Source organism: Pongo abelii, chromosome 7 (genome assembly GCF_028885655.2).
Source record: "Pongo abelii isolate AG06213 chromosome 7, NHGRI_mPonAbe1-v2.0_pri, whole genome shotgun sequence".
NCBI classification, from domain to species: domain Eukaryota; kingdom Metazoa; phylum Chordata; class Mammalia; order Primates; family Hominidae; genus Pongo; species Pongo abelii.
The window spans coordinates 83,956,989-83,981,870 of record NC_071992.2 but is presented as its reverse complement, the minus strand read 5'-3'; the positions used below and the strand labels follow the sequence as shown (position 1 = coordinate 83,981,870).

The 24,882-nt window shown below is 37.2% G+C and overlaps 1 protein-coding gene across 1 annotated transcript in view; it reads right to left on the bottom strand.

The window, feature by feature from the left end:
- Positions 1-6,302: 6,302 nt before the first annotated feature.
- Positions 6,303-24,882, bottom strand: part of C7H8orf34 (chromosome 7 C8orf34 homolog) — a 502,481-nt gene continuing 483,901 nt past the window's right edge. Inside the window, exons 14-15 of the mRNA XM_063726379.1 lie at positions 14,836-14,902; positions 6,303-6,816 (exon numbers count right to left, since the gene is read on the bottom strand). Of these exons, the coding sequence (XP_063582449.1) occupies positions 6,714-6,816; positions 14,836-14,902 (170 nt within the window). The 3' untranslated portion in view covers positions 6,303-6,713. The remainder of the gene's footprint in view (positions 6,817-14,835; positions 14,903-24,882) is intronic.

Sequence of the window (24,882 nt, the reverse complement as noted above, 5' to 3'; positions counted from 1 at the left end):
ACCTGATTTTCTACATACAGAAGCCAAAACGCCTCCTATGCCCCCACAGATGAAAGACAGGAAATCAAAATCTGTCCATGGAAGGGAAAATAATCAATACATTTTGGGAAAGTAACACAAACGTCGATCCAGAAAGCACTCAGTCCCTTGCCAGAAGTTTAATCCAGGCTGCTGTGGTAAAAGGGCAGACCTTGGCTACTAGGTTACAACATGGGGTGGTCTTTATTGTTCTTCCCAGAAGAAATCCAGAGCAGACAGTTTGAATTTGCAAAGGATTTTAACTTTGTTTTAGGTCAGATTTTTTTTTTTCTCTTTAATTTAGTCAGATAATTCTCAAGGCTAGCTGTGACACCATTATGTGTCCTTGTAAAATGTATTTTCCCATTAATTCTTTCTAATTAAAAAAAATCCCTAAAATCTTTTTAAATTTATTTTTTGGCCACTGACAATTAGAATTTTCAATGACATACTTAATTCCAATAGTGATTTTATCCAAAAGCCTCTTCATGTAAAGCCCAGGTGGTAATTTTCCAGGTGTTTACCATGTAAGCAACAGTTGTTCCCAGAGAGGGTGTAGAGGAGGCAATCCCCATGATCTCCACAAATTCATTCTCAGAAATAGACTCAACATAGCAAAGATGACAAAAACCCCATAGGGTTGGGACTTTTTAAGACAAAACTCACCTAAAAGCTTCATACATTCAGAATGAAGAGTGTGCTGCTTCAAATATTACATGCCTCGGTCTTGCAATCTTTCAGACTGGCTGCCTAATGTGAACCTGAAATATCACACCCTCCGGATGATGGAGACTAAGAGAGGACCCCCACTTAGTCAGTCATACTCTCAAGGACATAAGACAGGATAAAAGGAAAGCCTCATCCGTATTACAGGGACCCATAGCAAAGTTTGTTTTAATAGACACCCATCTAGCCAGAACCACCAAACCAGCCAATCTTCAGGGCTGGCTGAAACAATGGGCTTATAGGGGTTCTAGGCCCATGCTCTACACTATGGTACCCATCTTCATGACAGAACAACACAGAAAGACAAAGACAAAGGAAAATGGCAACAACAACAACAAAAAATCACCTATGTCTGAGAGGAAAGGGGGTCGAAGAATGTGAGTATTCATACCTCACAGTACCGAAAGTACGTTGGAGTCACTATAACCCAAGACTCATCACACAAATCCTTTTTTCTCATTAATAAAATCATTGCAGATGAGACAAACAATGATTTTTTTCCCATCCACTCAATTGGAATGCAAAGAGAGAGAGAGGTCAGGAGACTGGCTGGTAAGAAATTCTTATCCCTTTGCTGGCAGGTCAGATTCCTGGGTTCTCTTTACTTCAGCTTATAGAAGAGAAGAGCAGCTTTGATTACCCTGCTCACTGCACTATAGTGTGGTGGCCATAGGCTCTTGGCCCCTTAAAGTTTCACTGAAAAAAAAATCACTGACATGAAGCAGATAAATTAATAGGGGAAAAGGCACGTAAATCTATTTAGCATGTATACACAGGAGCCTTCAGAATGAAGACCCAACTTCTTCATGAGTTACAGAAACTTGAGGTTACAAAAGAATGGGGGCTCGCATCCTGGTAAAACAGGTTATGGGAACGGGGGAAGAGGCATTTTACTGATGGGCAATAAATGAGTGCAAGGGAGAATGACTGGATTGGGGAACAGAGATTAACTGATCCATAGAGACAGTCATTATCCTCATAAAAAGGTCTGTGCAGGTATGGTCACATCTTCTTTTCTGCAGTAGATAATGAGATAACGGGGAGGGAAAGAAAAAGACAAATTATTCTCCTTGGTGGGTCTGGATTTTAGGCAGATAAAGGAACTTCAGCTTCTTTGGATGAGATCATGTGGAGGTTAGGTCAGAGAGACCTTAAAGCTTCTTCAGCTTAGCATGTCAAAACATCATATTTTGGGGTAACAATTTCTGAGCCCAATATTATTATGTCAACCCCTCCAGGAAACTGCAATTGAGCAGAATAGATAGTAATGATACTAAGGTTATAAGGGTGTTAAAAGATAACATTTTTTAAGGGTAAAAGCATTCTTCTCAAAAAATATAAAACACATGAAGATTCTATTAAATTCATTAATTAATAATGGAATCAAATGTTACAACCAGTTCAGAGTAGTTCTTTTTAATGACACAAATGTAGGGAATAAGGAATGCTAAAACAAAATTTTAAATAGAGACAAAAGTGATCTATCTACAGGACAATAACCAACTGCATTCCACAAGGACCCAATTTGTTTGTATTTCAATTGAAAAGAATCATTCACATTATTATGAGTTTTAAATTGTTCAAAAACAATGACAAGCACAGAGATTACGGATGGGTACACTATAAAGGTTGCCAGCGATCTCCCCCTCCCTCATTTCAAATCTGTCACAATTTTTCTGACATGCATTTGCAGAGAAATTGTGATGAATTTTTTTTCTGTCAGACAAAAGGCAAGCATCCAATTTGACTGAGGGGGTCAAAGGTAGTCCCCACAGAAGTGGTATTTAAATGAATGTTGAATGAATGTGCATTAAGTAAAGAATATCTATGGGGACTTAACGTTTGAAAGGTTCTGGGGCATCTGAAAAAACAGAGCAAAGCTGTTGGATGACAATGGAATGCCAATTTAGAGTCGTGTTTGGAAGAACTGAGGTCCCAGTGGTGGAATTTGAGTTTATGATTTCACAAAGTACGCCTCCTAGAGGAGAAGTATACATCAGTGCTTGATGGCTTTGGGAGTCTTGAGAGTGTAGCCTGCAGCTTCAATGAAAAATGTCAAATTTATCTGCAATCATGTTTTATCTTAAAATTTCGCTTGGTTTTTAATATAATCTATGAGATTACAACTTACTGAGTAAAATTTATTGTGCTTAGTACATGAAAGGAAAGAAGTATATATTGGTTTTGAATTTTGGCTGAACTGACATTCTGCAAAGTCATCCCAGGCTCTTAGCCAGACTCTCTGGGTACACTCACTTTGTCTTCGGCGATATGTAAGCTCCTCAAATTAAGGTGCAAAACATGCATTGACTAGAGGTTACTAAAAGATTTTATTGGTCAGTGAAGTCACATGGTTAGTTTTATTATGTTTGGGGAAAATTACTGCCGATTCCATGAAAGAAGATTTGACCCAGCACCAGTGGGAAGCAGTGATCAGAAAATGGGCTGCAGAAACAGGCTTGGACTGAAGGTGTGAATGGGAAGAAAAACGCTATCTTACAGAGGTAATTAAAATGTTCTGACCAATTATCTACAGGCGAGAAAAGAGAAGGGTCAGGTATAAGATTTCTGGTTGTATTCCTGCAGACAGTTTGCTGGTAGAACTGGAGTTAGCTACTATGCCACTGATAGAAACAGGAGACAGCCAAGGGTCCCCGGAGAAACCCTGCCTTCAAGCCTAAAACGCCCTGCAGGCTGAAAAACCGGCTGCTGGTCCTGGATGAAACCCACAAACTAGAGGGAGAACTGCCCCTGTTTGCCCGCCCTTTCCCAGACGATTCTTTCTGAATAAGGCCCACATGCGCACCGGGAAAACGGGGTGGAGCCACAGAAAGTTGCGCCTTGTTCAATGGGGAGGAGCCTGGTCTCCAGTTTTCCTGTGCGTGGCCTGGAATCAATCTGTGAGGTGGGGGCCTATTGGCAGGATCCCCTCTGGCTTTCTTGAGAGTTTTTTCTTTTTTTCCTTTTTGCCCGATAAATTCTGTTCCCCACACCCTTCAATGTGTCCACGTGCCTAAATTTTCCGGTTCTTGATATAAGAACCCGGATTTAGCTAAACTAAGGAGCAAAAATTCTCCTTAGAATTTTTGGAAAGTTGGTGTAAAGTTAACAGTTGCAGCCACCTGACAATTTCTAAATCCCAGGTTTCTTGTATTACCCATTGCTCTTTTTCTCTAGACTTTTAAAGCAGACCTGTAAGAAACCAGACCAGCTTTAGCATTTCTTTTGCCTTTTCATCTGTAAGTTTCGTGCTTGAGCAGGAAGCAGACAGGTTATCTTTTTAAGACACTAAAGGAGATGAGATGAAATTATTTGTATGATCAAAATGCATATTTAGAGTGTGCATCTGTGAGTAAGTCTTCCATGATTAAGTTCTTGGGAAAAAATTTTCATTTTCCTACTTGGGATTAAAGTAAATTCATCATAATATTAATAGTGTAGTTAGAAGAGTGAATGTGAGGATGCAAAGCCAAGCAATATTTAAATTTACCAATCTAAGAAGAAATCTTTAATCTGGCATGATGGCCAATGAATCTCATGTGAAATTTTCTTCCAGATTCCCACACAGCTTAACTTTTAGAAACACAACACAGGATATTTCAGAGATAAGCTATGATGAGTTCACGACACGCTACCCCCAAAATATGACACAGTGGCATATGTAATATTTTAGGTGGAAGGAATTTGAGAAGTATCATGAGTGGGAAGTGTCTTCTGACCTTCCCGTGAAGCAGATCATAACAACCTCATGTGAAAGGTGCCCTCCCTATACCCAGAGGAAAGGAGCAGCCTTCTCTCTGAAGACACAGGGACACAGAGAGGAACTGAATGAAGGGATTTTGCTAAGTTTTCCCCAGTTTACTCATACCCTTTGTGCTATCACATTTTCCCATAACTTTCCACTTTTCATTAAACCTAGAATAAAAACTGTCAGGTTAAGCTGTTTCTTTGCATCTTCATTTCCTTAAGAAAACTCCCATGTCACATAAAACTTAAATAAATGTATGTGCTTTTCTCTTGTTAATCCCTCTTTTGTTACAGGAGTACCAGCCAATGCACGTTAAGAGGAGTAGAAGGAAAAGATGTTTTTCCTCCTCTATAGCTACATTGTCACAAACAAGGCTGTACCTATATAAGGTTTCTTTGGATAGCAGTGAGTAAAACCTATGCAGAGAGGTTCTATGCTGAAGGAATTTTGCTTACTGGAGGACCAGAAGCGCGCACACACACACACACACACACACACACACACACACACACACACACGGGCAGGGGACAAGGGCGTGACAAAGGGCTCAGAGTGATTAGGGAACAGGAGCCTTATGGAAACCAAAGGACCCTGGAAAGCAGTAATAGTCATTGCTGACATTCATTAATAGCTTACTATGAGTGTGTGTGTGCAACACACACACACACACACAGAGAAAGAGAGAGAGAGAGATTGATTCTGCTTTTTCTAGAACTAGAGCTAGAAACCTGGTTTAGGAGGGCTAGGATACAAATCCTATTCCTTTGGGATTGCATCCTTCAAAGGGCGTATGAGGACAATTATCATTTCTTTAATAGTGCTTGGTCCTAAACTTTCCCACAAGTCCGGTCATGGAAAGATTTCCCAAGGAGTTCTGCTTTGAGTATTTATAGCCGTCTGACTTCTAGGAAAAAGCCAAGAAATAGACAGAGAAACAAAGAACACCCTAAAGACACTTAGAGATGTACCAGATTGTCATGTTGCACATTTCTTAGGACAATATCATATATCAGAAGAGAGTGGGTTTACTTGGATAGGAGTCAGAAATTTGGGGAAATAATGGCTGTGTTAGCAAATGCAGCCTTCACCCTACCAAGAAGGCTTGTTTTTCTTAGCACACAGTGGATTTAAAGTTACAGCCTGAGTGGATATTCCCAGCTCTGTTGATTTCTCATGAGCCACATATATTCACATGCCCCAGACAAGATTATTTCCAGTTTTCAGCACTCATAGTTCTGGGAACGGAGAGCTAAATTATGTGAGAGCACTCCCAGTGGGGGGACACATAGAGAGAGTTATTCTAGAAGCAATAAAACTAGGGCAATAAGGGGAATTGAAGGTTAGGCAAGTCTGAGGCCTCAGACATTGTGTTCAATCAATTATAACAGAAGGACCTGCATTGATTCCAGCTGAAATCTTAAGTAGGTAGCAGCTAGATTAGCCTCATCAGAGACAACAATGATTTTTGGGGCTACCTGTGAAGATGAACTCCCTAAAAAGCTCTAATTTTTAGAAAATCTTTCTTATCATTTCAACAAACATTATGAAGTATATTCTGGACACTGGGAATATGAAAGTGAGTAGAAGACCCTTTCCTCAAAGATTTTCTAGTCTTTTCACAAATTCCATATGGGTTTGACGACAGAAATAATACTTGAGAATATTTATACCTATAATTAATAAATTAACTTTTGCCATGAAGAAGGAAGACAAAAGAACATCCAAAAATTCATAAAATATTCTCAATAAAGTAAAAGTTTATTCCACATTGAATCAAAGTATTAATTTCATTTTCTGCAGATTTTTCAAATTGGCACTTGCCGTTAATAAGAAACTTTTACTTTGTTTGTTTCCATGATTTATATAAGGTAATTTATATCATTCAACTTGCTGTAAAAGTTGAGACTGTTGGAATTTCTTCAGTAGTTCCACTTCCAGCCTTGTGCAGGAACTATTTCTAACTTCCTATTTTCAGTCTCCCCATCTGCAAAATGGATTTAACGATACATTCACCCAATAGATTTTTAAATAAGTATTTAAAAAGTAAATATAGGGCTGGGTGTGACGGCTCATGCCTATAATCCCAGCACTTTGGGAGGCTCAGGCAGGCAGATCATTTGAAGCCAGGAGTTTGAGACCAGCCCAGGCAACGTGGCGAAACCTATCTCTACTAAAAATATGAAAATTAGGCTGGTGTGGTGACGCATGCCTGTAATCCCAGCTACTCAGGAGCCTGAGGTCGGAGAATAGCTTGAACCCGAGATAGGGAGGTTGCTGAGATCGTGCCACTGTACTCCAGCCTGGATGACAGAGTGAGACTGTATCTAAAAAAAATTAAAATTAAAAAAAAAATTAAAAAGTAAATATATGTAAAGAACAAAAAAGAGTAACTTACTCATAGTAAGCTATTAATGAATGTCAGCAATGACTGTTACTGCTTTCCAGGGTCCTTTGGTTTCCGTAAGGCTCATGTTCCCTAATCACTCTGAGTCCTTTGCCACGCCCTTTTCCCCTGCCCATAGTGTGAAGTGCTATTCCCTACTTAGCGAGCAATAGCCACTGCTTTATGTTCTTCACCTGGGAGGGGCTGATCCAGCAATGATCCCCAACACAGGGATTGGATCTTTTTCTTCTTTCTCACAAAGACCAGTGGGAGGCGGAGACCTAGGTAAGTGGGTCTGCTCTCTGTACTGGAATTTTCACTCGGGTGGACAGTTCCAAGGTCTATATGGGAGGGGAGGGGAGGAACAAGCATATTTTCACTTTCATTCTCACACTGGGCTAGGTCTCTTTTATAGTTGATTTTGGTGCTCCATGTTCTCATGCTGTTGTCATATTTCTCACATTAGACAGAACCTGGGAGCAGGAAGCAGCCAAAGGAAGAGGTGATTTTTATTCAACCTTTCAAAATGCAAATATTGTTAATAATATTGTAGCACTACTAATAATGCAGTGAGCAAAGAATTAAGCTTTCCTATTTGTCAATATAATATTTGATCATATTATATATGAGTCAGACCAGCTTTTGGTTCCATAGGAAGCTTCCTCTAGCTGTATCCTGTGTCCTAGTTCCTGTAAGGTCTCTGCTGGTTGGCAATTAAATGGACTTACTTAAGGTTTAGTAGAAGCCATGACAAGTCTCTCTCTTTTTCTCTCTGTCTCTGTGTGTGTGTGTGTGTGTGTGTGTGTTTATGTGTGTATTGGGAGGAGTAGGAAGAAGCATGGAAGAAGGTATTTGTATCAATTTTTGCAGAAGAATGGATTCAAACCTTAGCATACATCAGAATCACCTAGGTTGGATCACTAGGATCCAACCTCAAAGTTGCTGACTCCATAAGTCTTGTCAAGTATTGTGTGTGAATTTGAAATGAGAATAGTTTAATTTTTTCTCTATAAGGCTCAGTAAAATAGAAATTTTAGGATCAGAAAACACAATAACCAAATTTAAAAGCTCAGTGAATGGGCTCAAAAGTGGAATGGAGGGAACCAAAGAAAAAGAATCAGTGAACTGGAAAATAGAATAGAAATTACCCACTCTAAACAAAGAGAGAACATGGAAAAAATATTGAACAGCACCTCCAGGACATATAGTACTATAATGAAAATTTTTACGTTCATACCATCAGAATTCAAAAGGAGAGGAGAAAATGGAGACGGCTGAAAAAGTAGCCAAAAATTATTGACTGAAAGTTTTCTTCTTTTTTCTTAATATGTTTTGAAGCTCTGTTACTAAGTCCATAAACATTTTAGCATTGTTATATCCTCTTGATGAACTGACTGCTTTGTCATTATGAAAGGATCCTTTTTACCACTGGTAATTTTCTTTCTTCTGGAAGCTACTTTATCTGATATGAATATTACCATCCTGGCATTTGTTTAATTTAGGGTCAGCATAACATACCTTTTTCCAACCTTTACTTGTAACTTATCATCTTTGTATTTTAGAGGTTCTCTTGTAAGGAGCATGTACTCAGAGCTTGGCTTTTTGCCTAATCTGCAATCTAGCCCTTTCAAATCAGTTGTTGAGACAGTTACATTTAATGTAATTTCAATATGGTTTATTTCAAATGTATCATCTTGCTATTTTGTGACCTATTGTCAATGTGTTGTGCATGTATTCCTCTCGTTGTGCCTTATTAGCGTTTGACTTTTTCTTTTAATGATTACATTTGATCTCCTTGATTGATTGATTAATTGGAAGTCTTTTATTTTAGTGGGTCATTTTGGATTTATAGTATACATCTGTAACTGACCACTGCATATATTCAAGTTATTTTATATCACTCACATATAAGAACCTTACAATTATATGCGTTCCTTCTCTTTTTCCATGCTTTGTGCTATTAATTGTTTTCCTTTTTTAGTAGACTTGTAAAGAACCATTTTAGATTTACAGAAAATTAAAAAGACAGTATAGACTTTTAATACCCTGCATCCAGTTTCCCCTATCATTAACATCTTACATTCATATGAGACATTTTCTATAATTAATGAACCAATATTCACACATTACTATTAACTAAGGTCTATAACTTGTGTTTATTTAGTTTTTAACTAATGCCCTACCCAGAATTTCACATCACATTTAGTTGTCATGCTTCCTTAGGCTTCTCTTGGCTGTTATAGTTTCTTAAATTTTTCTTGTTTTTGATGATCTTGACAGTTTTGTGGACTGCTGGCCAGATGTCTTGTAGAATGGGAAGATATTTTGTAGAATGTTTTCTATATGGGAGGGTAGTCTATTGCAGTTTGTCTAATGTTCTTCACATGATGAAACTAGAGTTACAGGTTATTAGGACAAGGACCACACAGGTATAGTGCCATTTTCATTATATTATATCAACATATTATCAATATGATTTATGAGTATTGACATTGGCCTTGATCACCTGGAATCCTGGATAGTGTGTGAGTTTAAAAACTACAGATATACAAACTATAGACTTTATTAATAATATATCGATATTGATTCATTAGTTATAGAAAATATTTCATATGAATCTAGGATATTGATGATTGTGAAGTTTATTTACTGTAAAGTTACTCTATTTTTCCTCCTTTCCATACTGTACACTTTGAAAGAAAGTCACTCTGTGAGCCCACACCTAAGGAGTGGGGAGCTATGTTAGTTGGGCAGTAAATTATCTGGAACTCATCTGCATGGGAGCTTTGCCTCTTCTCTTCCATTTGTCATTGTATTCACTTGTATTAGTATGGACTCATGGATACTTATTTTATACTTTTGGCAATAATCCAGTACTTGTTGGTCGAGTTCTTCTTCTTATGTATTTTGTTCTTCAAGTTCTTTGGCCAGTGCAAACTCTTTCAGCTGTCTTCTGAGTTTCTTGACATACCCCATCAGTGTGTGTGATTTTTTTTTTAGCATGTCCTTACTCTCTGACATTACACAACGCTCCGGTTTCATCTTGCATGTAGTCAGCTTTATAATAGAATCAGCCATCTCTTCATAAAGCCCTCATTTCTTTTGTGAGAAAATAGTATTACAGACTAAGATCAGGTAATAAGTGTACTCTTTGCTATTGGGATGTCACTTCTTTTAGGTCTTCTCAGCTGACAGAGCAAAAAAAAATGTGTTTATGCAAATATGTGTATATACACATATCTACAAATATTTCTGTGTGTAACCCTATGTATACATCTATAGTAAGTGACATGGTTAGGCTTTGTATCTTCACACAAATCTCATCTTGAATTGTAATGTCCATAATACCCATGTAGTTTCTCTCATGCTGTTCTCATGATAGTGAGTGAGGTCTCATGGGATCTGATGGCTTTATAAGACAGTTTTCTCTGCTCTGGCTCACTTTCTCTCACTTGGTGCTATGTAAGACATGCCTCTTCCCCTTTTGCCATGATTGTAAGTTTGCTGAGGCCTCCCCAGCCATGCAGAACTGTGAGTCAATTAAACCTCTTTTCTGTATAAATTACCTAGTCTCAGATATATCTTTACAGTAGTGCAAAAATGGACTAACACAGTAAGCTAAACATGAGTTCACACTGATGTCTCCAACTTGAATCCACTGCCATAGACATCATTCAGCCTCTTCCATTGCTTACCTGTAACTTCCCACTCTGCAGTGAGAAACCTGGATCTCACCATTTGCCATTTATTTACTTAATTGTCCCATTTCATTATACGTGTATAGCAGTATAAGGATTGTCAACCCATACTCTTATGGGAAACATCTTTATCAAGTAGAATACTCATGAGCAGTTCCTTTTGACTTTAGTCCTACAGACTGTACTCATTTCCACAGATACTTAGATTAGCATCTTTTCCCCTCATTCCCTAAGTGAGGTTGTTTCATACATTTGTAAAACAGATTTTGTTGGCACCATCTGAATTCCTTCCTGAATCCCCTAAACTCCTAAAAGAAACTTTTAAGTGTGTATACATTAAGGTTCATTATAAATTGTATAGGATTAGAAAAATATATAATGATTTATATTTATAATTGTAGTACCATACAGAATAATTTTACTGCACCCCAAATCTCCGGAGCTTCACGTATTCTTCCCTTCCTCCTCTCCCCTAACTCCTGGCAACCAATGATCATTTTTCTTTCTCTATAGCTTTGAGTTTTCTATAATATTGTATGTTATTATATGCATCACATAATTGGAATTATACAATATGTCGCTTTTTCATACTGGCTTCTTTCACTTAGCAATATGCACTAAGTTTTCTCCATATATCTTTTGGCTGGATAGCTTATCTTTTTTGATTTCTGAATAATATTCCATTGTGTGGAAATATCACACTTTATCCATTCACTAATTGAAGGACATCTTGGTTGCTCCCAGTTTTGTTGATTATAAATAAAGCTGTTATCAACATTTACATGCAGGTTTTTGTGTGATCCTAGGTTTCCAAATCAACTGGGTTTTTTAATGTTTAGTTTTTTAATAGGCTATGAAATTGTCTTCCAGTGTGGTTGTAGCACTTTGCATTCCTCCAGCAATGAATAGATTTCCATCTGCTGTGCTTCCTCGCTAACATTTTTAGTATTGCCAGCTTTTTGCATTTTACCCATTCTAATAGGTGTATAGTGGCATCCGCTTGTTTTAATTTGAAATTTGTGCCATTATTTCCATATATTTAATTCTACAAATGGTATAAACACCGTGATACTTTGTTTTTATTTTGGTTTTAACAGTTGATTAACTGTTAAAGAGATCTAAGTAAGAAAAATATATATATATTACCCTTAATAGTTACCCATTTTGACGGATTTTTCATTTGCATAAATCAAGATTTATATCTGCAAGCATTTTTTTTTTCTGCTTAAAGGACTTCCTTTAATATTTGTTTTAGTAAAAGTTTGCGGGCATTGAGTAATTTCAGCTTTTTTATGTCTGAAAATATTTTCGTTTTGACCTTATTTTTGAAAGATATTTTTGTTGGTTATAAAATTATAGGTTGACAGATTGGTTTGGGGTTTCATATTTCTTTTTTGTTGTTGTTCATTTTATTTGGTTTGATTTTTCAGTAAATCGTATTGATCCACATTCTTCTGGCTTGCATTATTTCTCACAAGAAGTCTGCTGTCTTCCTTATCTTTGTTCTTCTATGTATATGTCTTTTTTCCCTGTGGCTTCCTTTAAGAGTTTTCCTTTACCACTCGTTTTCATCAATTTGACATGCCTTGGTGTAGTTTTTTTTTTTAGATCTGTGGGTTTACAGTTTTTATCCAACTTGGAAATTTTTCAACTAGTATTATTTAAATACTTTTCCTTCCACTTTTTCCTCTCTCTTTTCTCTTAGGGACTGCAATTATGCATATAAAAGCTGTTAAAATTGTCCCATAACTCAATACTTCTTTCTCCTTCTTTTTCTTATTTCTGTTTTCCTTTTTTCTCTTCCTTTCCTTTTTCTTTGTTAATTGTTTTTTACTCTTTGTGTTTCATTTGAAATTGTTCCTATTGCTATGTATTCAAGTTTATGAATCTTAATTTCTGTGAGTTTTCAAACAGCTATTAATCCTATTATGTACTTTTTAATCTCAGACATTGTCATTTTCTCATCCAGAAGTTTGATTTTGGTCAGTTTCTGTATTTTCTAAGCCTCTATTTAACATTTCTATCTTCCCTCTAGCTTCTATTAGGTTGGTGCAAAAGTAATTTTGATTCTTGACATTGCAAGTAATGGCAAAAACCCCAAGTGCTTTTGCATCAATCTAATATGACATATGAGATAGTTATAATAATGGTTTTTATATCTTTGTCTATTAAATCTATAATTCTTAACTCAGTTTCTATTGATTGATTTTACTTCTCATTGTGGGTCACATTTCCCTGCTTCTCAGACATTCTGATGATTTTTAACTGGATAATAAATATTGTAAATTGTACCTTACTAAGTCCTGATATATTTGTACCCTTTAAATATTATTAAACTTTGTTCTGGGACATAGTTATTTCCAAATAATTGATCTTTTCATGTCTTGATTTTAAGCTTTAGCAAAAAGGATAATAGCAGTAGTCTTACCTTAATTTTTCCCCTCTAAAGAGGTAAAACCCTTCTGAGTGCTTTATTAATGCAGTGAATTATGAAATTTGGCACTCTGACTGGTGGGAACAGGAAATATTCAAAGCCATATGGGAGCTCCAAATAACGTCCTCTTAATCCTTTTGGATGGCTCTTTTCTTGGTCTTAGGTAGTTTCTTTACATGAATGTGCAGATAAGTACTCAGCTGATGACTTGAGAGAAGTATTCTGAAAATATCTGGAGTTCTCTCTTTCAAATTCTTCTGTCTGTTGTCCTTTGCCCTGTAAACTCTAGCTTCCTTGACCTTGCTAGACTCTCAGCTCTGTCTCCTCAGTCCAGAGAAATGAGAAAATTCTGCCTAGCTTCTCTTTTCCTAGGCCACTGTCTAAAAACCGGAAACTTTTTTAGACAACAGACTGAGACAATTGTAGGGCTCCCCCTGTTTGTTTCTGACCGTCAGTGATCAGTATGTTTCATTGCCTAATGTCTAATAGCTTGAAAACCATTTTGTTATATACTTTGTCCATGTTTTGTCCTCCCACCTAAAAAATTAAAACAATGGGCAATGTATATGAGCTCAACATTGGCCAGAAGTGAAAGTCTTATTACTCATTTTTAGATTGTTGTAGTTCTATTTCTGCTATTTGCTCAAGAATAATTTACAGAGTAGCAGAAGTAATCTGGGGCTGCAGGCAATTTTAAATGAGATGTGTTTCCACAAACTCTTCATCATCATATCCTTTTCATCCTGTGCCTAGAGGGCACATTTCTACTGAGGTGAACAGATTATCCAGACAGGTTGCATAGTTCAAAATTAAGCACTGTGTTTTATTTCTACTAGGCTATTGAATTGATTTAATTTATGCTTCATTGATGTTGCTCAGGAGCTAGCATTTTCTGTTTCTGGTTAACTTGACTTCACATTCAGATGATTTCTCCCATTTGGAAGCAAGGATTTAAAAGAAATCTACATCCCACAGAGATGTTTATTACTTCAGGCCACCCACACTCCCTTAGGACTCTCACTTTTAGAGAATTCTATACCTGACTGAAGATGTGAAGCTATTTGTTTATTTTGGCTTTTAGCAACCTTTCTCAATTCATCTGAATTACAGAGTATTTGGCATACTCTTTAGAGACTGTGGTTTGGAGAAGTAGCTATTTCCCATGTTCACTGCAAATAGATTTTTCTTTTTATGTATTTCTTGTTGTTGTTGTTGTTCTTTTGAGTTGGTTTCAGCAAGGGTCATAGATTTCACCATTACACTACCATCATTCACTACAAGCCCTGCTAATGAAGCTATACATCTCTCATTCATCAAAGTCTGAAACCTCAGCCACCTTTCTAAATATGGAGAGCAAAAAAAAAAAGAAGGATAAGTTAGTCATTTAGCTGCCAATAACTTTTAACAGTTTTTCTTACATTGATCTCTTTTCACTGCCACTAAACACTAGTGCAGACCTTTATCATTGTATGCTCACCTACAGAAATCTTCCTTTTATGTATTATTTAAAAACTTCATCTTTAAAAAGAATGTTCATTTCGACTTACAATATGAGATGAAGGTATAAATCTTGGCTTAGATGTTACCTTTTCAGTAAGACCTACCCTGACTACCATATTAAAATGTTTTAAATTGTAATCTACTCTCTCCTGGCACTACCTAACTCTCTTTATCTTGCTCTACTTTTTCATTTTTTTCATAGAAATTATGAAAAAGCTCTGAAATATATATTAGAGGCATATTATAGTTATATGATATATGTCATGTTATAGGGAGTCTATTATATGGTGTATAATTTTATATACTTCTAATATATGATATAGCTTACTTTTTATTGTGTTTGTTGTCTCTCTTTGTTGGAATATAAGCTCGTAGAAGCAGGCTGCTTTGTTTACCTAGAATAGAGGTTGACATGTAGAAAGTTTTAATACACATTCATTGAATTAATTAATAGAACTATTAAAAAAGAGATAAGCTGTGAGAAACAAATGAAAAACTGGAGCTAATTGCTGCATTTGTTGAGTTTCTTGGCAGAAAGGCAAAAATGTTACAAGCTACAAAGCTCACTTTTGATATAAATTGAAAATGATCTTTTACCTAGCATTAAACTGTCAAAGAATTATTGCAACAGCCTTCTAATTTGTCTCTCTGCACTTAAAAATTTATCTCTCCTACTCCTATAGAAACATTCTTGCTGGAGTGCTGCTTCATACTTCATAATTCTTCTGTTCACAAACTTAAGGTGCATTCACATTTTCTATAGAATAAAGTATTAACTTCTTAGTTGCATTCAACATCATTATCAAGTTGGCCTCGATTTATTCTCTGTCTTTTTCACTCTCTATAGTTTTCTAAATGTTCAACTCAAAGGTTATCTACTTTTACTGGTCAAAATTTCAATAAAAATATTTGTAAGTTTTGCACATCCCTTCATCCTCTCTTTTATTTGCAAGGTTCCCATTGTCTTAGTCAGGTAGGGCTGCCCTAACAAAATACCACAGACTGGGTGACTTGAACAACAAACATTTATTTTCTCACAGTTCTGGAGGCTGGGAAGTTCAAGATTAAGGTTCTGGCAGAATTTGATTTCTGGTGAGGGCTCTCTTCCTGACTTACAAATGGCTGCCTTCTTACTGTGTCCTCACATGAAAATAGGACCTCTAGTGTCTCTTCCTCTTCCATACGGACAATTCTAACAGATCAGGGCCCCCATTTAACTGTAATCACCTCCTAGTTCCAATACAGGCCCTATCTCCAATATAGTCCTGTGGAGATGAGGGGAGTTAAGGCTTCAACAAATAAATTCCAGTGGAACATAATTCAGTCCCTAGCACCTGTCTCACACATTTTGGATTGCCCTTCAGTTATCAGTGTTTTTCTCTTTTCTTATAACCTACTCAAATTCTTCCTGTTTTAAAAATGGTTTATAATTCATTGATTTCTTTTGTCTTCCTCTGAACTTCTATGAGAATTGTCAGAGGCAATTAATTTCATCTGGAAATTAATTATACACTACCACCTGACATTTCTAGTAATTGGATATTATTTATCACTTGTGTTATTTAACGTTTAAAATATTTGGATTCTTTCTTTTTAACAAAATTGTAAGGTCCTTGGTGTCAGAGATTATGACATATCTCTTCATAATGTATAAGAACCTAGCACATATTCAATTAACATATGTCAATTTTGTTTCATAGCTATCAGTAATTTTAAAGTACTTGAATATATAGTAACTAATTTATGTCTTATTAGAATACCATGATAGGTAATACTAATTCTATTTTAAAGATGAAATAAAAACTCAGACAAACTATGTCACTTGTCCAAAATAATACATTAGCAGTAACACTACATCTAAGTTCTAAGGATGAGTCCTTGTTCGGATTTCTTTCTACCCACATTTACTAAATTGTGTTCAGTAGAACAAGAGTTTCTTTAGCTGTCACTCAAAGAGGACATCCACAAAAATAAGCTCTTCCTCTCACATCAGGTAGACTGACCTCTAATAAATGCTAATTGAAAAAAATTAGACAGCAGAAGTCATAATCATTTGCCTTTATTTAGTGTCACTGAGTCATCACTCAATGTAGTTAGCACTTGGAATGTTCATAGAGACTCACAGCCACTCCACAAGCCTGTGTGCTTCCCCCAGAGCTGAAAATACACAGCCTCCCCTCCCCTTAGTATGTGATGAGTCATTGACTCTGAGGTATGCAATACTTTACTTTTCAGACCAAATCTGGCTCCAGATTAATGGCACTAATTCCTTCTCATATTACTCTGACAATGGGCCTCAGTATATCAGTAGCAGGCCCTGCCTTCCAGAAGCTGTTGGGGTAGAGAGGCTGTAATTGCTCAGTGTATCAGTGGGCTTGAGCCCCTCAATGGGCAACCTCCACTGACTCAGAACTCTTGAATTCCTCCTCTCTGGACTTGATTATTTTGTAAAAGGCTGCCAGATCCATGGCAAGGACTGGCATCTTTGTTCTTGACCCAGAGTTTGGCCTAAAGGAGCACTTTATACAAATAAACATACTTTAACTTTTCTGTTCACAACAGACAGCACCTTTTTGCAAAGACACTAAGAGGCTTTGCATTTGGAGAAATCTGCCTGTAAACTCCAGCCCTATTCTAATTATTAGTGTGAACTTTTGCAACTTAATATTTCTGGGTTCAGTTTTATTTATAAAATGAAGATAATCTTTACCTTACATGCTTGAACTAGGATTAGAGATAATACATTAAGAGGCTGGAATATTATCTGGCATAGCAGGTTGGTAATACAGGACTATTACTAAGAGATGGGTCATAAAATTCTTTTTTTCCACTTCGAGAAACCTCAGATGGCAAGAAGAAATGTTGCAGGCTTGTGGCTAATAGGACTGAAATATTATTAGGTCAGGATTTAATAAATTTATTTTACATAGTAGTAAAGACAGTTGCCACTCAGGACATGGTTTGGCCTACATTTGGGGTGTATAGCACATGTGAGGCCATAGGAGTTACTTACATCTAAGAGTTATTATTTCTCCTACCCTCTGGACTAGGGAACAAACCATAAATTAGCCCTGTTTTAACTTTACATGGTTCACTTTCACTGCTCTCAACTGGAAATGGTGAACCAGCTTTTTAATAGTCATCCAAAGAAAGGAGTAAAGGCATATATTTTGATTTTCCTTTAATTTTCTATAAGCTGCAACTGTTAACCAAGAGACCACTGTGTTTGTAAGTGATCCCACAGATAAAATGTAGGTTGCATAGAGTCATGATGTTCTCCTCCCTTTTTGAGTTCTCCCCATTTATCTGGTGAGAGGGGAAAGGAACCTAGTGTCTCTGTGTATCAGCCACACAAAGCCAGGGGCAATGTGAACAGTGTGCTGAAGCCAGCTCAAAGTACCTGGTAAGAGCCCATTATGCACATCTCTTGCCAATTGTGTGGTCAGTGATAACCTCTTGGTAGCTTGGAATCAGCGATAGTTAAGATTACTTACACCATGAGAATGGGCATATACTACAAATCAGGGCTTTATATTAGGGGAGACAAGGTTGCTAAATATTTACTAACAAACCACTAAAACTGACCTTAACACATCCTTACCCCCTGGTACTTTTATCAGTCTAAGGATATTTAACAGACATGGAATCTCAAATATAGACTGATTATGATTGAACTTTGATATCTATTAGAGGGAAAAGAACTAATATAATATTCCACACTTTGTAATGCTATAGCTCTTGGATTATTGGAAGTATATTTACTTAACAGCTCTGAAAAAAAAAGAAAGGTTAACCCAAAAAATCAATGTCGCTGACAGATGAGTGAAATAATAAACACAAACTCTGCAAAGCTTCATGCTGAGAAGGCGCACACGTCACTCGAAACCTCTTTGGTCTGGATATCAGGCTGGAAATCTCACAAACTTGAGCTGGCGAGGGAGATTTCCAATGTTTCTTGGGTTTGGCTCAATCAGGGACGCCACAGGCTGGGTTCACTTTCTTCTGTGGTATTGCTTTACTTCCTATTCCACAAGAACCATGAAGTGAAAGGATCAGGCAAACAAAACAAAGTACATGAAAAGGAAAACAGGAAGGGAATTTGACCAGTGACTTCAACTCTCAGCAAGGATCTGGTTTGATTTTTATGGCAAAGGCTTTTGTGTAGTTCAGACCAACTTGAGCTCCCCTGCGCCTTCTCATCCCCTCACATTCCACTCAGCAAGATTTCAATGCAGAGATACAGAGCCGATGCCATGAATTTATTGCTTTGGCTTGTGCCAGCTCTTATGAGGATCTCTGGCAAGAAACCAGAAACCTGCTTTTGGCACCAATCAACTTGGCAGATGAAGATCTTCAACTTGTCGTGAAAGCAAAGTTGGTGTGTTTCCCATGCCTTGTATCAGAACATACACAGCATTTTATTTGTTCTCTGAAGATTATCTGCTCTGTTGAAATGAAGCTAAAAAAATTAAAGGGACAACTTGATTATCCTGTCTTTGCCAAAGATATTCATTCCAGAGCAGAAGCCCATCCAACAAAGCAGAATGCCTTTCCCTCTTCTCAGTTAAAGTTTCTTTCTAATGCAGCATTAACTTCCACATGGAAACAGAAGCACAGGAGGATTTTACTACAATTTTCAAAAAAAAAAAATGAGGTGTGACTGAATAGAGAAAGCCAGGAATGTCAAGGAATGAGGTACTACGTTGGGAGGGGTGCCAGGATTAGCCATGGTCTCTCTTTCCTTAGACCCATCAATGTTCAAAGCTGCCTGCTATGGCTCCATGTGGGACCCCCCCTGCCCAGCAATGAGTTTGGCCTGTTGGCTTCCAGGAAGGCACCTGCCACACCTTTATCCATGGCTGGCCTTTGAATACCTGTGCAACTTTGGCCTCCCTGGAATTGTACATATATTTAAAGTCTGTTGAAAAGTCTGAATTAAGGAATTAAAAAAGACCAGGAATTCTCTCTCTAAAGATCAGAGAACAAACATAAATATTTATTTTGAATCCTCTACTACCCAGCTCCGGACTGATAAAAGGGAAAAATGGTGTAGTAGGCTCTTACAGAAGGGTGGAAAAACTGGGACCAGACCTTTGTTTGCTATACATCAGATTCACTTACTCCTTCTGGCCAAGCCAAGGCACTTACATGCACTAATGAAGGGGGCTGGACTTTAGTGGCCACATCCCTGGCTTCACACATCATACAATTGGGATTCAAATTCTGGCTCCATCACTTCCTGGCTTGGGCATTACTGAGTAGGTTAAGTCTCATGCCCTTCATTCATCAAATAAGGACAATTATAACAGATTTATTTTCTGCAAGGAAATAAGTGAGTCAGTGCATATAAAACACCCAGTAGAAGCGTTGTCTCACAGTAAGCACTAAATATATGGGTAGCTTTTATTATTACTAAGCGCATCAAATTAAGCCTCTCCCAACTTATTTTATAAAACAAAATGCCCCCAGGCTACAATGGAGGGTACAAGTCAGTAGAGGCCCTGGTTTCAGGTTGCCTGGCTGGACTCCTCTGTTTATGGACATCAGAGCAGCTTTCTTAGCATCACAACCTGTTCCTTTTCTTGCTGCTCTGTTTGCTGTGCTGCCCAACTGACAAAGAGCAGCATCCCCCAGCACCACTTTGCAACTCTAACCCTTTGGTTTAATGCTATTTGTTTTTAATTAATGCCCAGAGTATTATGATTGTTATTAATATCCTTTTGTTTGTTCTGGTTGTCTCCAGTCTTTTTAACATCAGAGGTCAGGGAATTCCCTGGAACCGGTTGCTGGATTTTCAAGGTGGGAGGTTGAGGTAACCTCTCTTCCAAGAAGGAGAAACTCTTTCTTGATTGCTTCCCCAGGAAAGAGCCAGGCTTAAGATATTCACCCAAAGTAGCTGGTTCTCTTTCCTACATATTTGTTTATTTATTGAGAGCCTACTATGTGAAAACACAGACCTACCCCTAAGGATACAAAAATGAGTTAGGCTCCATCACGGAAGAGGTTTCTCAGAGCCAAGTGGCTGAGACTATCAGCTTATCATTGTATGTTACCCAAGGGAAGGGACAAGGAGCTAGAAACATAACTAGTATGATAAGGGCAGCACAACATACTCTCCAAGTTCATGTCCTGAATCATCAGGTCATAAATCCCTCCATGACTACACATCATGAAGTTATAATAAAGTCAGCTCACTCTGGAAGACACACACCTGTCAGGTTAAGACAGAGTACAAAAGGCCTTTCGGTCTCTAGGTTCATGGATCTACCCTGAAAACTACTGCACCATCCCAGATAAGTTAATTCACATTTCTTTTTGACTGACTTGTCTCATCTCTATAATGGAGATAATCATAGTGCTACCTCCAAGGGCCACCATAAAAATTAGATGAAATAATGCATATAGAGTACTTAGGGAAGTTGCTGATATTTGAAAAACCCTTAATACATATTACTAGCAAAGAAATAGTAATTTCACTAAAGGTTATTTAACCATGTGCAATTGCAAATTTGTTTCACAAAGAAAATTATAGGTATGTTTAACTTTTGCATACAAAGCAAATGGAGTCTTTGAAACTCTTTAACTCACTCTATCACCATTAACAGGACTTCAAGTTGTGGTGTTTCTCATCCTTGGTTGCATGTAAGAACCTCCTGAGAGGAATTTACAAGTACCCATGCCTAGGCTTCACCCCTAGATATTCTGGTTGATTACTCTGGGATCAGATCCCAGCTTTGGAAATGTTTAAAAAAATCTCCCCAAGTGATTACATGGTACAGCTAGTTTCTAGAACAACCTGAATTAGAAGAATGACAAGTAGAAGGTGATTCTTGTTAAGTTGAACCTGCATGCTCCAGTGTTATGTTGCTTTTGTAGTTTAGCTGCTATGGAGGATAGTAGGAAGTCACAGTCAAGTATGGTATTTTGGAAAATGTGACACTTAAACCGAATTCCAATTTTCTGGTTAAAATGGTCGTGTCTAATTGTTAGACCCTCAGAGAATGCTGAAGACCCAAGTTTCTAGATATTTGCATTTCTACAGTCATATCTTAAGGGTATTAGGTACAAACATGCTTCGTTTTATTGCGCTTTGCAGATATTGTGTGTTTTTACGAATTGAAGATCTATGGCAACCCTACTTCAAAGCAAATCTGTTGTCACCATTTTTCTAACAGCATGTGCTCATGTCCTATCTCAGTATCACATTTTAGTAATTCTAGCAATATTTCAAACTTTTTCATTATTATCTGTTTTGATGATCTGTGATCCTTGACATTACTATTGTAATTGTTTTAGGGCACCATGGACCACACTCATATAAGACAGTGAACTTAATAAATGCTGTGTGTGTTCTGACTGCTCTGCTGAGCAGCTGTTTCCCCATCTCTCTGTCTCTCTCTCTCTCTCTCTCTCTCCTAGGACTTCTCTATTCCCTGAGACACGGCAGTATTGAAAATAGGTCAACTAATGACCCTACAATGGCCCCTAAGTGTTCAAGTGAAAGGTAGAGTCACAAGTCTCTCAGTTTAAATCAAAAGCTAGGAATGATTAAGCTCAGTGAGGAAGGCATGTCGGAAGACAAGACAGGACAACAGCTAGGCCTCCTGCACCAAACAACCAAGATGTTCATGCAAGGGAAAAAATCTTGAAGGAAATTAAAAGTGCTACTCCAGTGAACACATGAATAATAAGAAAGAGAAACAGCCTCATTGCTGACATAGAGAAAGTACTAATGGTCTGGATAGTTGATCAAACCAACTACAACATTTCCTTAAGCCAGAACTCGACCCAGAAAACAGCCCTAATGTTTCAATTCTGTGAAGGCTGAGAAAGGTAAGGAAGCTGCAGGAAAAAAAGTTGGATGCTAGCTGAGGTTGGTTTATGAGGTTAAAGGAAGGAGCTGTCTTTATAACATAAAAGTACAAAGTGAAATAGCAAGTGCTGATGGAGACGGTGCAGCAAGTTATCCAGAAGATCAAGCTAAAATAATTGATGATGGTTGCTACACTAAATGACAGATTTTCCATGTAGATGAGACAGACTTCTATTGGAAGAAGACGCCATCTAGAACTTTCATAGCGAGAGAGGAGAAGTCAATGGCTGGCTTCAGAGCATCAAAGGAATGAAGCAACTGCTCAAACATACATCTGTGGCAACAAACTACATGGTCTTATTGCTATAACACACTACCTCTGCTTTTCCCCTTCAACTGATCTGTGTCTTGGCACAATGACATTCCTTCTAATATGAAGGCTATATGTTTAAATCTGGCTATAATTGGGAAAGATTTCCTATGTAGACTTCATTTTCCAATGATTTTTACAACTGTCAGTACCAAAAGAGTTTCCTGAGATGTACAGTTCTGTTTTTGGAACACAAATAAACCAAAGATAGAAAATAAGTTAAAAACATATCAGTAATGCGTATGAAATTATATAATTTGTTCCATAAAACCTATGGAGATATAATATCCTCTTTATTCCACTTGATAAACTTCACAGCCTTGAGAAGCTAACTCCCTTATTTTCCACCTGAAACTTTCTTCTATCTTGAGGCTCTAGCATCATTCAAACCCAAACTTACAGATAGATTATGAAATATAATCCTAAATAAAATAATTGGACTATCTTGCCTAGATGTTAAGTACGCAAGTGCTAAATTCCTTGAGATCATAAATAAAAACTTTAGGTATAATAAAGTCAAGGTGAGACTTATTTTAGATGAACATTTTAATCTACCTAACAAATGTATCTAATTGCATACTGGTTTTCTCAATGTACAATGGACAGTTTTTTAAAAAGGATCATGATCAGTTATGTTTTCTCTAAACTCAAGAGTGTCTACAAAGCCTAAATTACATGACCTAGAATTGCTGTTTTTTGGATCCATCATTTAAATCAAGGAGAGAATTTGATCCAATATTACTCAAAATAAGCCATACTATGCTGCAGTAACAAATAAACCCTTAACCTTAGAGGTGGAATAAAGGTTTATTTCTCACTCATATTACCAGTTTAATACAGGTCAGCAGAGCTCTATTCTACACAACCATGAACCCAAACATCTTTAGATATTGCCGTCTCAATTGGTAACATCCAGATCACTGCAATATAAGAAAAGAGATATAGAGAACTCACACTTCTCCTAAATGCCTTGGACTAGAAGTGATATATATGACTTCCACCGATGGCTATTTGACAGAACTAGTAATGTATAGTTGCAGCAGACTGAGAAATCTTTCATGTATCCAGGAAGAAGAGGAGAATGAGATAGAGTGAACAATACTGATCTTCAGCACAAAATATTTCACAGTGAATTCAAACAACAAATATATAAAAGATGTTAAAACCTTGGCTTATAACCTACTCAAGCTATACAAGATAACTATACAAGATGTATATTTTCCACACTGAAGCACACATTTTTGTGGCTCAGTGTAATCTATTGATAATGTGATCCTGATTATGCTCTAAGGAAGTTTTCCTATATATGCTAATTACCTATAGCCTAAAATATTTTGCAATATCTAGTAAAACAATTTCCACAAGCACAATTTTCCTCTTTTTCTAAGAATCCAGATGGTGAGGTAAACTTTGGGCTAGTCCTTACATCAAATACCTACTGTTTATAAAGGGCCCTTCAGATATGGTTATAATGTTGGAAAACTGCAAGTTTACCAGACGAGATGCAAGCTCTTTTAGAGCTTCCATGTTTAAGCCATAGGTTGGCTGTTTCCCCACAAGAAGCCTGGTACACTGCACAGCCTCAAAGCCATGTGCTCCTGCTACCATTTGCTAGGCAATTTTTTAGAGCAAATGTCTCTGTAATAATTACAGTTTTCAGACATGGGGTCACATTACTATTGTAGCTTTGCATGTAGCACTTGGAGTTTTTCAGGCATATTTTAAATAACTGTAACAGTGAGAAGAGTTGCCAAATCATAACTTCCACCAATACCCAAATCCACTTATGTTAGCTCTCCAGAGACAGACTCTGTAAACATCAAAGACACAAATGGATAAAAAGCCACCATAGAAATTTTAAAAAAACAAAGAATCGGCAAGAGCAGTGGTAAGAGGGCCAAATGCAAGTTGAAAAGCTAACACATATTTATAGTGTGGGCAAGCCACAATTTGCAGCATAAGAAGAGCTCTGTGCCTAGGACCAAGGGGATGCTCGATGCTCCTTCCTCTCCTGAAAAGTAGTGTCTTACAGGACTCTGAGTTCAGCAGCTGATAATAGTTATTGTCTTTACAACCAAATAAAAACATGTTTGATTAATTGTAGACAAAAGGGAAGATAAATAAAAATGTTGCAAATTAAAACTACACTGAGATAAACTAGCAGGAGTCATTTGTAAGCTTGATCCTAAATG